The 16,378-nt window shown below is 37.7% G+C and overlaps 2 protein-coding genes across 17 annotated transcripts in view; one reads left to right on the forward strand and one right to left on the reverse strand.

The window, feature by feature from the left end:
* LOC100117108 (serine/threonine-protein phosphatase 2A 56 kDa regulatory subunit epsilon isoform) overlaps window positions 1-14,569 on the forward strand; it is a 49,403-nt gene extending 34,834 nt beyond the window's left edge. For 2 of the 10 annotated variants that reach the window (XM_032599099.1, XM_032599101.1), the window contains 9 exons: window positions 1,851-2,327; window positions 7,880-8,076; window positions 9,199-9,393; window positions 9,466-9,596; window positions 9,685-9,802; window positions 9,961-10,236; window positions 10,315-10,544; window positions 10,629-10,777; window positions 12,567-13,618. In XM_032599099.1, coding sequence (XP_032454990.1) covers window positions 2,306-2,327; window positions 7,880-8,076; window positions 9,199-9,393; window positions 9,466-9,596; window positions 9,685-9,802; window positions 9,961-10,236; window positions 10,315-10,544; window positions 10,629-10,773 — 1,314 coding nt within the window. In that variant the 5' untranslated portion in view covers window positions 1,851-2,305 and the 3' untranslated portion in view covers window positions 10,774-10,777; window positions 12,567-13,618. Of the gene's footprint in view, window positions 1-1,850; window positions 2,328-5,732; window positions 5,764-7,876; window positions 8,077-9,198; window positions 9,394-9,465; window positions 9,597-9,684; window positions 9,803-9,960; window positions 10,237-10,314; window positions 10,545-10,628; window positions 11,223-12,566 lie in introns of those variants that run through there. The other 8 variants (XM_032599097.1, XM_032599102.1, XM_031929196.2 and 5 more) reach the window with 7 other exon arrangements.
* LOC100117147 (solute carrier family 25 member 45) lies at window positions 13,622-16,364 on the reverse strand. Of its 7 annotated transcripts, none has more exons than XM_008208443.4 (7): window positions 16,222-16,354; window positions 16,075-16,146; window positions 15,886-16,001; window positions 15,430-15,697; window positions 15,248-15,365; window positions 15,051-15,169; window positions 13,622-14,988 (listed from the first exon to the last, which is right to left on the reverse strand). In XM_008208443.4, the coding sequence occupies exons 2-7, from the start codon at window positions 16,112-16,114 to the stop codon at window positions 14,921-14,923; spliced, it is 729 nt and encodes a 242-aa protein (XP_008206665.1). In that variant the 5' UTR covers window positions 16,115-16,146; window positions 16,222-16,354; the 3' UTR covers window positions 13,622-14,920. The 7 variants fall into 7 exon arrangements, with proteins under 7 accessions (XP_008206665.1, XP_008206663.1, XP_008206662.1 ...); XM_008208441.4 differs by having other exon boundaries at window positions 14,122-14,969; window positions 15,248-15,311; XM_008208440.4 differs by having other exon boundaries at window positions 14,122-14,969.
* Between the last annotated feature and the right edge of the window lie 14 nt (window positions 16,365-16,378).

The raw sequence follows: 16,378 nt of genomic DNA on the forward strand, positions 1-16,378 counted from the left end.
CTCTCGCCTTATCTTTCACTATATCCTCGTATACGTCGACAGCTCCTTCTTATATATACCGATGCATCGCCCAGACGTTGCATCACTTTTCGCGCTTCTCGCTTGTACGTTTCCTTCTCCGTCACTCTCGCGGCTGCAGCGAAGATTAAAATGGAGCAGCAGTAGCGACAACCGGTTCTCCGCGCGATTGCGCGTGAGGTACGTAAAAGGAGCGCAAGCGAGCGAGACGGAGAAAAGAATCAAGGCCCTTCAATGCCGACCATCACCATCGCCGTCATAAGCTTCCTCGCTTTATTGCATTCCTTCGCGCGCATAATAGCTATTTCATTTCACTCGGCCAATTAGCACAGCTCTCGCATGTGTGTGTGCCGCGACGCTGCAGCGAAGACCTTTTACTTCAACGATGCGAGGCGCCGAGATGTTTGCGCTAGTAATTTTAGCACGATTAATTGAGTAATAGCGTCGTTCTCGCATCTGGGAAGAGTTGATGTACGTCGTTTTACCTTTGTTTATCCCTAGTCCAGTGAAGCTCTGACGCAATGGTGACGGAATGCGATTCAGGAAGTTCTTCAAGTATCTTCAATTGAAAGGGTTCTTATAGTGGATGACTGAGATCTGGCTCGACTTATTTCTAGACAGGATGTCAAGAATCGCTTTTATTTTCCGCAGAATAAATTAATTGAATATTAGCGTATTATGACGATATCGTAGCATCAGCACTTTGTTTTAATTTTTACGAAGCAAAAGAAAATCGTTATATCGATATACCAATAAATTCTGGCGGGGCATTTTATATTATGCAGCGGAATAATATAGCACGGAGATTTATACACACCGACTCCTCCCGATCTCGCGCAGGACGTCAGCAATTTTTCAATTAATTAGCCCATTAATCAATTCAGATTTCGTTCCCGCGCGAGCGCCGATCTCAATGACTTTCGCTAAAATAAACGCACAAGTTTCTTACTCACACGACGCCGCCCGTAGCAGTGGTATTTCGACCGTGTGCTATGGACACACATTCAAGAGGGAAAATCGAAATTCCACTTGGCCGAGCTGGCAATGGGGAGGGAAATCGCAGACAAATACATTGGCAGCGGGCGCCAATTCGAAAGTGAACTCGACAGTGTGAATACTTGATTAATTGAATCCAAGTATTCCGAGTGACCACTCGTACAATTCTATATATTGTTTCAAAGGTGTCACGCGTTCTCGACGCCTCTGATGCTGGTGCTGTATTGATTATAATATAACGAATGACGCTGCACCTTTCTACATGCTTTTACACGGACCCTAATCACCAGTCTCTTTTATACACTCAACATTTCTTAAAAATAAACATTGAAAAATTCACCTACATTTTTTTACACACTATATTAAGCCTGAACAATGCTGTTGTTCGATAACACTTTTTTTTTTAATTATTGAAAATGCTGTTTTCCGATAGAAAACCATTTGGTTTCGTACGAGTATGTCTGATGGCCGATTATCGAACCGAATGATTTTCTATCTGAGCTTTAGCTCACACTGAATTATGTTGTACAATCAAATCTTTTCCTTTAACATACGCTTATGAAGTAACCAACGAGCAATGTCGCGTGCCATAAAACTACATCAGTCTCTCAGATCAATTTGTGCAAAATGATGATGAACTGTAAAGCAGAAGCTAAGAAATGACAAATATTGATATAGAGTTTTACAAGAGAATAGAAAAAGAAAATAGTGATAATAATAATATGATAATAACAATATAACAGCCGTATATATTGGCCTGCTGCTGAGCCCAGACTCTCTCGTGTGTGTTTTGACAAATAGAATTGTCATCGAAGCCTTTATTCTCTCTTTCGTAGGTGGTACTCGATAATTAGCCCAATTTCGGTGTTGGTCATCCGAGAGAGAGAGAGCGGGCGTCCGGTGTCCAAGGATAAAGAAGCGAAAACGCAAGAGAAAGAATTGAGAGCGAGAGAAAAAGGGAGAGATAGAGAGGCCCCCCGTGTCTTGTCTCTCTCGTTCCGAGCGATCTCGTGCAGCCGCGTACGCGCGCGCTTCACTCCGAGATAGAGAGAAAGAGCGAGGGATAGAGATAAACAGAGACAGACTGCCAACGCGACACACAAGCAGCCTAGGGAGCTAAAAGGGCAGCCTCTTCCTCGAGCCGCCTACTTCAAAGCTCGCCTCGTGTCGTCTTCGTCGTCGTCTACCTTCTTCCCGGTCTTCGTCGTCGTCGTCCTCGGCTTCGTCCTCGTCTCTCTCGAATCGCTACCTACCGAGAGTTACCCAGAGCGGTACATGAACAGGCAAATATATGATCGAGCCAAAGATGATGGGTAAATTTTCTCCTTCCTTTTATCAAACACTATAGCAATTCTTCTATTTTCTTTGTTTCTATTTTTTCTTTCTTTTTTTTTCTTTCTATGGTTTTTTGTATTACTACTCTAATTCCCATTATATGCTGTATCTTTTACTATTATTAATTGATTTTTTTTCTTTCATACTTTACATGCTACACCTTAATACTACTATTATTACTACTTTTTCTCTTCATTTGTTATAATTCATAAATACTGATTGGAATTATGGCGTGTGTACGTTGTTTTTTTTTAATGTTCATATATAAGCATTATACTCTACTTACCTACTACTATTTAACTACCACCACTATTACTATTACTACTACTTACTATACTGCTCACGAATTTTCATGGTTTGAGAATCACTGTGTAACTCTTATTATTTGCATCGTGCAAAGAATAATATATTATTATTATCGCTGTTGAAGTGTGCCTTAGTTAACATTGTTGCACTATCACGTGGAATGCCTAGGATATCTCCCGTAAATTGATAGCCTTGTAATTCTCCACTTGAAAGGTAGATTGTCATTTCAAAGCATGAAGTTTATACGAATATCGATTTGCCGTCCGGTAGATTTGAAAAGTTTCAATGAAAAAGCGATGTGCCCGAGATGATGCAACAATAGTAGGGAGACATGAATTTGGCCTTCCCAATGAATCTCCTTTGACTGTTTTTTAGCAACGTGTAACTGCGTATACTTACTGTTAAAATATTGGGTATATAACGATTATCCTATAATACTAACGACATTATATAGCTAATTGTTACGAAAGCATGACATTGTTTGAAGTTTTCTTACCATTTTGTACGAGTGATCGTACAATATTTTTACAATAACCAAAATTTTTGAATAACACAACAAACACCACTCAAGCATTCGTCGAACGACTTGCGTTCGTGGATTATAAGCAAAAAAAAATCGCCCCTTAGCCGCACAAGTGTGCGCCGCGAGTAGCTGTTATTTAGCGAACGAGAAAAACTGCCTAAAACCAGTTTCACTTCTATATAACATTATCGAGATTACAACCACAGACGTACCTATATATGTACAGCGAACAGTGGACTCCATAAATTTGTTTGCATACAAAAAAAATTATTGACCTTTCAAATCACGCGAATTTTAGAAGCAGACTCTACACAAATTTAGAGACAAAAATTAGTCTGTTTATATCTGGTGTGCACTAATTTTTCTCTCCTGTGCTTTGGTAGTACGTGTTAGTGTCTGTTAGCATTAACTGTTTGTCATTTTGTCATAAAAGCATAGAATAAATACTGTTTGGTTTGCGTGCTGTTTCTCTCCTTCTCTTTCTCTCTCTCTCTCTCTCTCTCTCTCTCTCTCTCTCTCTCTCTCTCTCTCTCTCTCTCTCTCTAACAAAAAGCTGCTTCCGCTCTTTTTTATCATTAAAACCACGACTTTCATCTAACCAAAAAATTAAATTTAAGAACAATTAATCAAAACTTATTATTATAACTGTATATGAATAAGAAAAAAAATCTCGCATCAGCAAATCACGACGCCACACAGCAAACAGCAGTATAGCAGCAGCAGCGAATCATTAGTACGTACGCATTTTCGCGGAAAGCCGCGCTCGCGCGCGCAAAATGCACACAAATCGATCACGAAGTGCTATACGGGAATAACGAGGGCCGGCGTCGCGAACTCGCGCGGCGGGGGCTCTAATAATCAATTAATGTCGCGCTCGGCAGCTATAATAGACGTCCCTTGCACGACCATCGCATCGATTCGCGATTTTCGCGGAAGCTTCTCCAACAATTGGACTGCTGATACAACCTTTGAGGCTCTCATCGTGACTAGAATTACAAATGACGAGATTTTCGAACTGACAAATCTCGAAATATGTCAGAGCTAGACATCGATTTTTCGAGAATCCTCTCGGTACAGTATCAGCTCTGCGCAATTCCATTACAGGTCGTCTCGTATTTAACCTTAATTTTGTAACCCCAGCGGCTGGATGTAGGGCAAGAGCAGACGCGGTCGTCGCGGCGAAACTAAAAAGAGGCGCTCGTCGAGACGAAGTTACATAGCATACCCGGAACAGAAGACAGCAAAATTGACGTTCTTCAGAATCGAATAAAAGAGAGCAAGAGAGAAAGACAGGGTAGTCGTAGATACATAAAGTCGAGTCTGTATACATTCAATCTTAATCGTCGGTTAAGCGAAGGTCCACGCTGATCTGGTCAAAAGTGCACCGCGCGCGGGATGATTATTCGGAGCTTAGCAGCCCTACGACTTCGTGCCTCGCGCGTGTACGTACACACATCCGTACACGTGTCCATAATACTCTTAATATCCCTCGACGATATGTTGGTGGTAGGAGAAATTCCAGTGCGGCTCTTCTCTTCCTCGTTTTTTTTTTCACTACGCCTGTGTCAGTACTCGGGATGATCACCGCAGATGAGCGTGCTTTAAAGCTCGCTCGAGCTTTCCAACGGCGCTGTCAACGCACTGAGAGAACTATATATTAAAATTTACTACATATGTGGGAAAAATTACTATATTAGATAGTAACGGCAGGTCATACTCGCTCAATGACGATTTTTTCTATATTCATAGTAAAAAATGTTAGACTTATATTAAAATTTGTTACGTGTTTACTAGAAATTACTACATTATATAGTAAGAATTATTTTAAGAATTTCTCCGTGTGCCAGAACTTGAGGTTATAAAGTTGATTTATGCAGTAATCAGAGACCAAAATCTATAATTTTTTGTTTATCTGATATTATTAAGTGATAAAATATCATTCGCTGCTATTATTTATTAATTTTGGTCAATTTATTATTAATATTAACTCATGAGTAAATGTGATTAATATATCAGATTTGAAATTTAGTACATAACAGTACTGTTTGGGTAAGTGGTCAGCGCGCTCGACTCCCATTCCAGAGGTCCAGGTTCGATTCCCGTAGCCGCAGAAAAATTTCTTTCTTTCCTTTATTTCTTTCACTTAACAACATTAAATATCAATAATAATAATAATAATCATATTCGAATAAGCGCGTAAAATTGGCCAGCAAAAAAAATAAAATTCTTAAAAATTTCATTTCAGTATAGAAATTACTATCTGAGATAGTAAAATTTAATACAAAGCAAGTATAACCGTCCGTTACTATATAATATAGTAATTTTCCCTGCATATGTAGTAAATTTTAATATCTACTTTTCTCAGTGCGAGTTCCGATGAGAGACGCTTGTAATCGTGTTAGTTTCGTTTGTTGCGTGGCGTAAACAGTATACGCGATGTTTTTCCATAGACAACCTGAGCGAACGAGAAGCTACGCCAGTGTATCGTCGGGAAAGAAGAGGAGAAGTCGAGTATAACGCATCGCGCTTATAAATATATTTCATTCTTTCGCTGGCTTCCACGCTACACATGCTCGACGATGAAGGTATAACAAGTAGTCTCGCGTGTCTAAGAGGATTTTGCGCGCGATGGTACACTGTTTGAAAGCTCGTTTACGAGAGAAACGGAGAGCTAAATTAACGGAAACGAGAGAAGAGAGCACGGATATCTGTCTGGAATATCGATAAGGCGAGAGTGAGAGAAAGAACGCGTTCCGATACGCGCGATACCTTGTTTTTCCTCGCTGCCTCGCATCGGTGCAGCTGTGCAAAAGGGAAGCGGCCCTTTTATACAAGCTGCCAAGTGAATCGCGTCAAAGTTCTCTCGGAGAAACGCGAAGCTTCGATTTCGATTAAAACGAGCAACGCTCTCTCGACTGACCGTATAATATTTCTTTGCGCCTCGCGTATAATCGAGTTTCAATTCAGCGCTGCGCCTGAATGTGTTCGTATATACAAACGTGTATACAGCGTGTCGCGCGAGCTTCGTGTCCCGGTTTTCCTGAAAGCGCGCGCGCGCGGTTATAAATAAAAAGCTCTCGACTTGCGCGGAAAGTCAAAAAGCTCGGCTAATTCCCGAAAAAAGCGGGCGCGCAATTTCCGCCCGAGAGCCTCCCTAAGACGTTAATTGGCGCCCCTCTTTCTCAAAACCTCTAAAAAAAGAAACAACGGCTCGCTCCCTCTCTTTCTCTCGCGTACACTTTTCCTCCTACTACTCGCCGCGCATTGCGTAACGCGCCGCGCGTTTCTTCGTCTATCCTACAGCTGATGCGGTCGCCTAAACCTTATAAAGTATTCTTACGTAACGGCGCGCGAGCTTATACCTCCGTTATACGTGCGGGTGTATACGCGACAATGCGAATAGCCGTCTAAATACTTGTACACTTGGCGCGCGCGACGTCTGGACTATCGATCCGGGGAGGGAGCTTTCATTGTGCCTGGAATGCGATGACGCGATGACACTCTAATGTTTTTAATTTTGCGGTCGTATAACGCGCGATGGTAATGCCGTCGTATATTCGAAGCAGGTGTCGCGATGAAATTTCAGGGTCGATAACTTGTCTATTATAATATATACGCTGATGTCTATGTGGAACGATCGTTATGAGATGATGTGATGCTTGATTAAAGTTTTTACGTTGATATGTGTATCATAAGTGGCTGAAAGGCTTACTCGTATATTGAATTAGTCGAGCAGTACATAAGGTGTGTAGGTTAATTAAGGATACTTTGATTAATATTTTTACGAGCAAATAAGGTATATATACTATATATGTATTTTCTCAATGTTTGCGTTTTAAAGCTCGCGAGTGTCGTGCCACTACTCGAGACACTCTTTTGCATCAAATTTTTTTTTGTTCATGTTGTTGAGTATCATTACCGTTAGTTACGTCGTATATAACGTGCAGTAGATTGAAGAGCTATGCGTATATTGTGATATCTAACATGCTTGCATATTATACATATTTTTCTTTCTACGCCAGTTCATTCAAGAAAACGCAGTTCTAATCGTCTAAGATGTTTGTTTTGTGGACATGTAAATGTTGGACTTTTTCAGTGTGACCAATGACTGGCTATTTTCTACATTTATTTTCTGGACTCATATATCACACTCTCACCTTCATTCTCGTGCAATTTCAAACTTGAATCATAAATCCATCGCCAGAGTATCATTGAAATTTGACATAACTATTCTTAATCAAAAGTCTTTAAAGAAAAGTAAGATAAAGAGTGAACCATATATCAGCTAAAGAAATATACAGTCAAGTTCAAAGTACCTCGCCTCCATACCTCACACAAACGCTCTCTACATGTATACGCCTTAACTCGCCATCATCACTCGCAGTATAAAGTAAAAAAAAAGATATCTGCAATAATGCAAGAGATAAACTTGAAAAACCGTTGATCACCAATATACGGTTGCGAAAAGCTCCGCTGCTCGACTGATGCAGTCGGACGGCTCTTCGAACCTTCTGACGCACATAAATATACTTATCTATGCGGCCTCGAGCCGTCTCGCAACTTTGTACATATGCATCATACACGTATCGAATTCGCGCTGATAAAATAAAAGAACAAAGAAAAATAGAGAAACAAACTATTGTAAAGATCCATAAGCATCGACCACATAATAGAATCTCATAATTGTTTTCTCTCAAGCAGATGTCCCGCCCTCGGAGCAGGAGGAGCTGTTCATCCGGAAGCTGCGACAATGCTGCGTGGCTTTCGATTTCCTCGATCCGGTCGCGGATCTCAAAGGCAAGGAAATGAAGCGCAGCACCCTCAATGAGCTCGTCGAGTACATTACCACGGGCCGAGGGGTCCTTACCGAACCGGTCTACCCCGAAATCATCAAGATGGTCAGTATATTACAACGCCTTTATTTTATTTTATTTTATTTTTTTTTTTTGTTCACACTGTTCACTATCGCCTATAGCGTAATATTGTGACCGAGCACAGCTATATGCAAAGTAGGTCAGACCTAAATTCAATTAAAGTCACAACTGTATGCGCGCAGTGCAACGGACAAAAGAAATTGTACTGGTGTCTCGAACGCACTGTAATAAATACAATTATACATTATGTACCTGATCTTACGCAGCCTTTTGTTTATTATTATGCACGTTTCTCTCGATCTCTTCGAGAATCAGCGTTTCATAGACAGGGTTCCGGGTAACCACATTATACGATAAGTTCGCGCGACCTTCAGAGACTCTGGAAATAATAAAAGTTTGGTAATCATCGCGAAACTTTTGGCATCCGCGAGGTCGAAATTTTCTCGCGTCGCGGATTTTCAATTTCCCGAAGTTCAGCCGCGTATACGTACTCCTGCTTATTTCATTCTCCCTTTGCGTTTTTCTGTTTGTGATTTGCCCGTATAAGAGTACAGAACGACCTCAAATAACCGTGCGATATCGTCGAAAAAAAATCGCGAGAATATCCTTCGCTATACGGAAAAGTTTCTGTGAATACAAAGTCTGTTTATGCAAGTGTACAAACGAGTTCTCCTTTCCGGATTTGTACTCTCTTCCTCTAGTATCTTTCCGACACTCGAATGACTGATGATGTGTGTCGAGGACGTCCTCGAATAATCGTATTTTTCCTCGCGGCTTTTTTCGAACGTATACATGTATACATACCTGCGCAGTCCTCTTCGTATAATTTTTTTTTTTTTTGGCACGCGTTCGTAGTGTATCGACACCGAAGCTCTAGACCTCGCACTCAACGGTATCACTTTTCCAAAGAAATCCACTCGGAGTCACGTTTGTCCGCGGGTAGAAGCCTCGCTGTGTTTGCTTTCATTTATTTGTGCAAATCAATTCATCAAATGAAGGCCAATGACCTTTGCCGATAAGATAAGATATTGTGTAATAGCTGCGCATCTGAATCACGGTTCATTATACTGCAGCTGATGATGATGTTGCATCATTGATTTATTCGATGATGTAGGTACTAACGAAGAATGCAATTTTTCCTTGCAGATTTCGGCGAACTTATTTCGCACGTTGCCACCTAGTGAAAATCCAGACTTCGATCCCGAGGAGGACGATCCGACCCTGGAGGCGAGCTGGCCCCACCTCCAGCTGGTTTACGAGTTCTTTCTTCGTTTTCTCGAGTCCTCGGACTTCCAGCAGAATATCGGCAAACGGGTTATCGACCAAAAATTTGTTTTACAGGTATGTGCTTTGAAAAGTTTTACAAACTGGAATTGTTTGTACACCATATCTAATTTCGAATTTGACTTTCAGTTGTTGGACTTATTCGACTCAGAGGATCCTAGGGAGAGAGACTTTTTAAAAACTGTCTTACATCGTATCTACGGGAAGTTCCTTGGCCTTCGAGCCTTTATACGCAAACAAATCAACAACATCTTCCTCAGGTAATTCACGCTCCCTGTCTTCTGCATTGCGTTCTGCAATTTATAACGTCACAACTTTCTATAATATACCGCTTTCATTATTCATCAGGTTTGTGTACGAGACGGAACACTTTAACGGGGTCGGAGAACTTCTGGAAATTTTGGGCAGCATTATTAATGGCTTTGCCCTACCCCTTAAAGTTGAACACAAGCAGTTTTTGGTCAAGGTAAATTTTCGTGCAGTGTGATCATCAATCAATACTGCGCCTGATGCCTTATCAATTTATACAAAGAACAATAGCCACATTATATTTCCCTTATCTGATTAGACTAAAATATGGTATACCTGCTTAAAACACACATATTCATAATTTCTATTCTCCAGGTGCTGCTACCACTGCATAAAGTTAAGTGCTTGTCGTTGTATCACGCGCAATTAGCTTATTGTGTGGTACAATTCCTTGAGAAAGATGCTACTCTGACGGAACCTGTCGTACGGGGACTCCTGAAGTTCTGGCCTAAGACATGCAGCCAGAAAGAAGTCATGTTCCTGGGTGAAGTTGAAGAGATTTTGGATGTCGTAGACCCTAGCCAATTTGTTAAAATCCAAGAACCTTTATTCAGGCAAATCGCGCGATGCGTTTCGTCTCCGCACTTCCAGGTTTGTTTCAATTGATTGATCCCTGTGGAAAGATTGATAACTGACCAAGTTTAATCCAATTCACGATGATTATTTCAGGTCGCTGAGAGAGCACTATACCTCTGGAATAACGAGTACATAATGTCACTAATCGAGGAGAATAATCATATAATAATGGGAATAATGTTTCCGGCACTGTATAGAATAAGCAAGGAGCATTGGAATCAGACGATTGTGGCGCTTGTTTACAACGTTCTCAAAACATTTATGGAAATGAACAGCAAGCTCTTTGATGAACTTACTGCCAGTTATAAGTCTGAAAGGCAAAAGTGCGTATTTTATTTCAATTGAGAATCAACATTGACACGACTGTTGTATGTGCAATAACTATTGATTAATTGTTGCTCTTACAGAGAAAAGAAGAGAGAAAAGGAGAGGGAGGAACTGTGGAAGAGACTGAACGAACTGGAGATGGAACGGCGCCAAGCTCTTATAGCACCGCCAACAAACACTCCAGTTCCTGCCTCTACTGCACCTGCGACGCGTGCCCGCCCCTGAGCTGGTAAATTTCTTACTTTACTAAGCGTTAAATGCACATCCGGAAAAAAATTTTTTCGTTCGAACCCCTGAGTTTCTTAAATATATTTGAAGTGCTGCAATTAATAAATTTGGATATATATGGTAGTGTAGATATATTGAAAATGGCTAATCATTAGCTAGTAATAATAATAATGAAAATAAATTATTTAATTGAATCATTGACATTTATAACATAAGTAGTTACTTTAAATGATTCAAGTGAAAAATATGTAGCATCAAATTTTTAAAGTAAATTACTTTTTTACGTCATATGTTTCTTAAACTGTTTTTACGATCGAGACAAAGTTTAGTGCAAACATTTTTAGGCATTTTTTTTTTTTTTTGAATGGAAAATTATTTATGTATTCTCAATTTCATGATTCAATTGAAACTATTTCAATCACTGGTTTGATAAGGTGTACTTACAATTTTCTTTTTAAAACCATAAAATATAAAATTATTCTGCTTTAATGATAGTTTATTAAGGAAATTAACAATGTTTATATTATTTTTCTTATTAACCTTTAATTGGATATGAAAAGTTGTTAATAAACATAAAAGTAAGAAAATCATTACGTGGTTACATCTAATTGCATTGTCGTATTACGTTGTCATTTTTAGAAAGCCACGGGAAATTTATCTTTGATTACATGAACAATATTGTTTCAAACGCAATATTAGTAGTAAAATATATCATACTTTTACATGAATTTTTATAAGAATTTGTACCTTACAAAAACGATAGCGTAATAGATACAATGATTTTATATTTATCATGCAACAAAAATTAACAGTAAAGTCGAAGAAAAACGCTGCATTACTTTTTACATCATAATCGTCGTTTTATCCGGGTTCTCAATGTTTTATTAAAGCATTTATATTTGCATTCATATTTTAGTATATCCTGTTAAGGGTTAATATTTACAACACAAAATCACTTGTAATATAAACATAAATTATGTTTCATGTGCAACAATAAATTGTTATTCAATTCGCTATCAATAAGATGGTTACATTAAAAAAAATATAGAAAAAAAATTACATAACAAGCGAAAAAGAACCAAATTTATCATTACCTTAAGTTTGTAAAAGATTTGTCAAACAATTTTTAAGGCACTGTTTTTTTTTTAATTACTATTACTAGAATAAATATTGTACAAATGTTAAGATTAAACTGTAACATTTAATACAATTATTATGATTTATATCTATCTATGTAACAAAGTTAATTAATGCTTTTTGAAATAATTTAGGTAAAAATTTAATGTTATGTATATATATAAGTAAAATAAGGAAAATAAATCTACATGATGTCTATAATTAAAAGTAGCTATGTTATTTAATTTCACATTTTTTGTTTGGAAATTCATGTATTATTATTTATGTTAAATGCTGAAATTTATTTCATTTTTTAAACTAATATCTTTGTATCAACATTTAACTAATTCGTGTAAAATGACTTATATAAAACGTCGGTGGATGCGTCCATTACTTACGTATTGGTTTTTTTACAAGATAATTAAATTTCATTAAAGCACTACCAACCTTAGAAAATCTCTGACGCATAAACAAGCATTTAAAATAAGCACCAATTATTTAAGCCACCTTAATGTGAGACATAGCTATATCATAATTTGATATTGTTTAACTGTACGACTTTGCTATTGTTTGAGTTCAGCACGATAAAGAGTTTAATGTAAAAGATTTACTTATGTCTCACCTATAAAGTTGAGGAGGTAATTGCAATCTATATAATGCGATTGTACTTACAGGTGGAAACTCACTACCACGCTGCCCAACTGTTAGTCCTTAGTTTACGTCGGTTGTCCATACACTAAAAGCAAAGAAAAAAAGCAAAAGAAATTATCGTTGTTAGTGGAAACAAAAAAAAAATGTCTAATGGTGGCAATTCTTGACGTATAACATAACTCTTTTGTTAACTGCGCCTGAAAGGCGACCAGTCAAGAGAAGGACGAAGAAAAACAAGCGTGCAGAGATACAAAGAGGAGCAGATTATATATTCGGGTTTCATTCTTAAAAACGCCATAATGATCGATGATTTCTAATGGTTTTATTGTGTATATTAATTTTTATTCTTTTGTCAGCAATGATTTAAGTTGTATGGTGTACTCAGTGTCAGCACATAATACAAGAATGTTAGTCCCTTCTTTAATTATGGTTAGCTGTGCTTGTTCGGAGGAGACGATCGAGGAAATATAATAAAAATAGGCTCGACCAGAGATATATATACACATGTAACTTGTCATTACATGATATTCTCTATTATTTTCGACTATACAAAGCTGTTTACAGTGCTTTGCTACCTTAAGGAGCACTGTATGGCCATCGGAGACACGTGTAAATCTCTGACTCGACTCGCCCATTTTTGCAGCGATCCTCGCCTCCGACCCTAGCCGGCAGGGGCGTTGTTTGAAATGTATCATATATTCGTATTAATGATAACGATAATTGATAACTATAACAAAACATAATAAATTAGGTAAATATATACATAATACAATATATTATTAAGTATAGTAATATCGATGAATACAGAAGAACCTCACGTATACACCGAGACAACATAAGCACACATTTACACAATCGATACACTCGAAACTGTGGTGACACACATTAGTGACATAATGATGAAGATGATGAAGATGATTAAAAAAAAATGATACCTATGTGCTACCGATACTAACAATGCGCTGACTGCATGCCCGCAAATCGAAGAGCATACTTTTTTCAAGAATGAAGAATCGTAGGAATATGCGAGTGCATAAATAACATTAATGAATAAGATTGAATCCATTGAAAAGATTACAAAAAAAAGAGAGTGAGCGAGAGAGAGAGAGAGAGAGAGAGAGAGAGAGAGAGAGAGAGAGAGTGAGAGCGAACGATAGCGAGAGAAAGATAAACGTAAAAAGTATATGTTGTTTTTTAAATAAAAAAAAGAAGAATAAAAGAAGCGAGGGACAAATATATACAATAAAAATTCAATTGTACCAAAATATCCATGGTTGCTTATAAATATAATAAATAATAGAGATACAATGCATAAGATTTATTCGGAGCTGTGCTCCCACCGGCCACCATAAAAGTGTACGTGGGATCGTTTTTAAACATTTCTTACCAATGCATAATAATGATAGTAATAGCGAATAATGAATGAATGAATAATAATATTAATAATAAATAGATGGGAATAAACAGAAGTGATTATTTGCTCACGTTATCACGAATAGTCGTTGACCGAAAGGTCATTCGCAAAATTAAAAAAAGAATAATAATAATAATAATAATAATAATGAGTAAATAAGTCTCTTTCATCGACGAGAAAGAAAAAACTAAAAAAATAAAATAATTAACTTGGCGTATGACGTTCTTTTTCTGTTTTTTTCTTTTATCGTCTTTGACTTTGGCACTGCTTTCTCGGCCTGCTCCCCGTGAGAGAAACTTAGTATACGGTCTTTACGTCGATCGTTATGGTTTGTAAATGATGTAACATCCCGTAAATGTAGGAAACAAAAATCAGTCTATACTGCGAATGGGATACGCGTAAATAGGTGTTTCGTTACTTCTTACTCTGTGATTTCTTTTCACATCGCTTATTTGCGTACAAATACGAATTAAAGCTAGATGATGAAGCCAGAAAGAAATGTTTTACATTTACTATATATATTTTTATCATTTACCATTAGTTTTAATGTTCGTAAGTGAATTCGCAGAGCTCGCTGTACAAAAGATTTAAAATAAACACAGTGGAATTCAATGCTGTAGGATATGTTTGTTCCATAGAGCTTATATGAACCAATACAAAATCATTATCTCTTTATGTTAATCAACGACATTTTATTTTTCATCGTACGAACACGGTAAGTAACGCATACGTATATTTGTTGATATTCACGCGCGTTTCATATTGGCCGACTTGTCAAAGTGCTTGCAAAGCCACAGGATAAGTTCGTAGCCATATATGATCGACACATTCACCGGTATAGACCGGACGGTAATCATGCAAAAGCCTTTGAAAAATCCATGATAGCTGGCATGTCTGTACAGAATCATACTGCAATCAATCATGCCTTTGTACGTTGGATTTCGAAAATCATCCGCTTGCATTCTAGATTTGATAGTGTCGAACGGTGTCACGGGAATCCACGAAACGATACCTAATCATCGAAATCCTTACTGAGATTGCTTTCGCAAAAGTATCATATAGATGTTACATGCAACGATGCCGCGATAATTACCAGCTAATCCACCAGCTACTAGCGTTTCAAACAATCCAGGCGACGGATTTAGTTCGCCGTGCATGTAATGTCGCGTGCATTGGTAAGATAAAATGTAAGCTCCGCCACCAAGTGCATCTCTGTTTCAATAATTGTAATTATTGCCGTTTTACGTTTTCAGTGGAGAATTTTCGTTGATAAAAAGAATCGGTCCAAACCTCCAAACTGTTGGTACAAATCCAACGAAAAAGCCTCTGATTCCATTCTGCCTATAAATATCCACTAAAACTCGAAACGTGCTTAAATTTCTCCTTGTAACTTTGCTTTTGCACAGTCCTTTCGAGAAGAAAATGAACCAAATTCAACTGAAAAAGTTCTTCAAAGCATAAATAAATAGTACCTTTGTCATTATCCGCTATACCTTTTCCCACTTGCATCTTTATTTTGATTAGTTCGCTTGGGCATGTTATCAAAGCTTGGGCCGTGCCCCCGATTATTCCAGCTATAAAAAGATCTTGCAGCCAGCCAGTATTGGTCGGAAGGACTTTGCTGTTGCCACGCAGGGATTGGAGATGTCTCAAGAAAATGTCGTAGACGCCAAAATAGATGGAATTTAAACAACCCGAGCATACCAAAGGAAATAGCATTCCTTTGTATAATCCTAGTTTCTGAAAGCTCAATAGAATTGTAAATTTGACGATTGCGATTCATCCTTTATTATAATAACGTGTTTATATTTGTTTGTCGTTTGATCATTCCTATTTTAAAACTCGCAATCGTAGAATATAATAAATAAAAGTGCTTTTGCTGATACTAATATAGATAATGAATTTTGTAAGATAAGAAATAACATTACTCCATCTCTCTTTATTATCAGTTTCACGGCGTCTTTCGTTGATAATTTATGATTACACATCTGTTGGTGAGTTTTGATCGTATCCATGGGGTGACCTATTAGTACACCAAAAATACCTGCAAATATGAGATTACAATCTTTTAATAACGTTTGCCTCAATCGTTTGTTGCAATCAAAAATTAAAAATACCAGCGCCCCATCCTGCTATGAAGTGACGAAAATTTTCCATATGGAATCATCATTGCCAACTATCCATTAAATCTATAAACATTAATTTTGCAAAATATATTAATCCGGTTACACTTATTGAAACATTTTCGTTATTTTCCAACTCACATCTTTATGGTGAAAATAAATAATCGAAAACTCGCAGATTGCAAAGCATCATAACCAAAACATATAAAAATACTTCAATTATAAAATCAAAACAACAACAAAACAAACTGACAGATCGTATATATCGTCTTTTCTGAAAAATTAAACTAAAAATCAC

Source organism: Nasonia vitripennis, chromosome 4 (assembly GCF_009193385.2).
Source record: "Nasonia vitripennis strain AsymCx chromosome 4, Nvit_psr_1.1, whole genome shotgun sequence".
Lineage (NCBI taxonomy): Eukaryota > Metazoa > Arthropoda > Insecta > Hymenoptera > Pteromalidae > Nasonia > Nasonia vitripennis.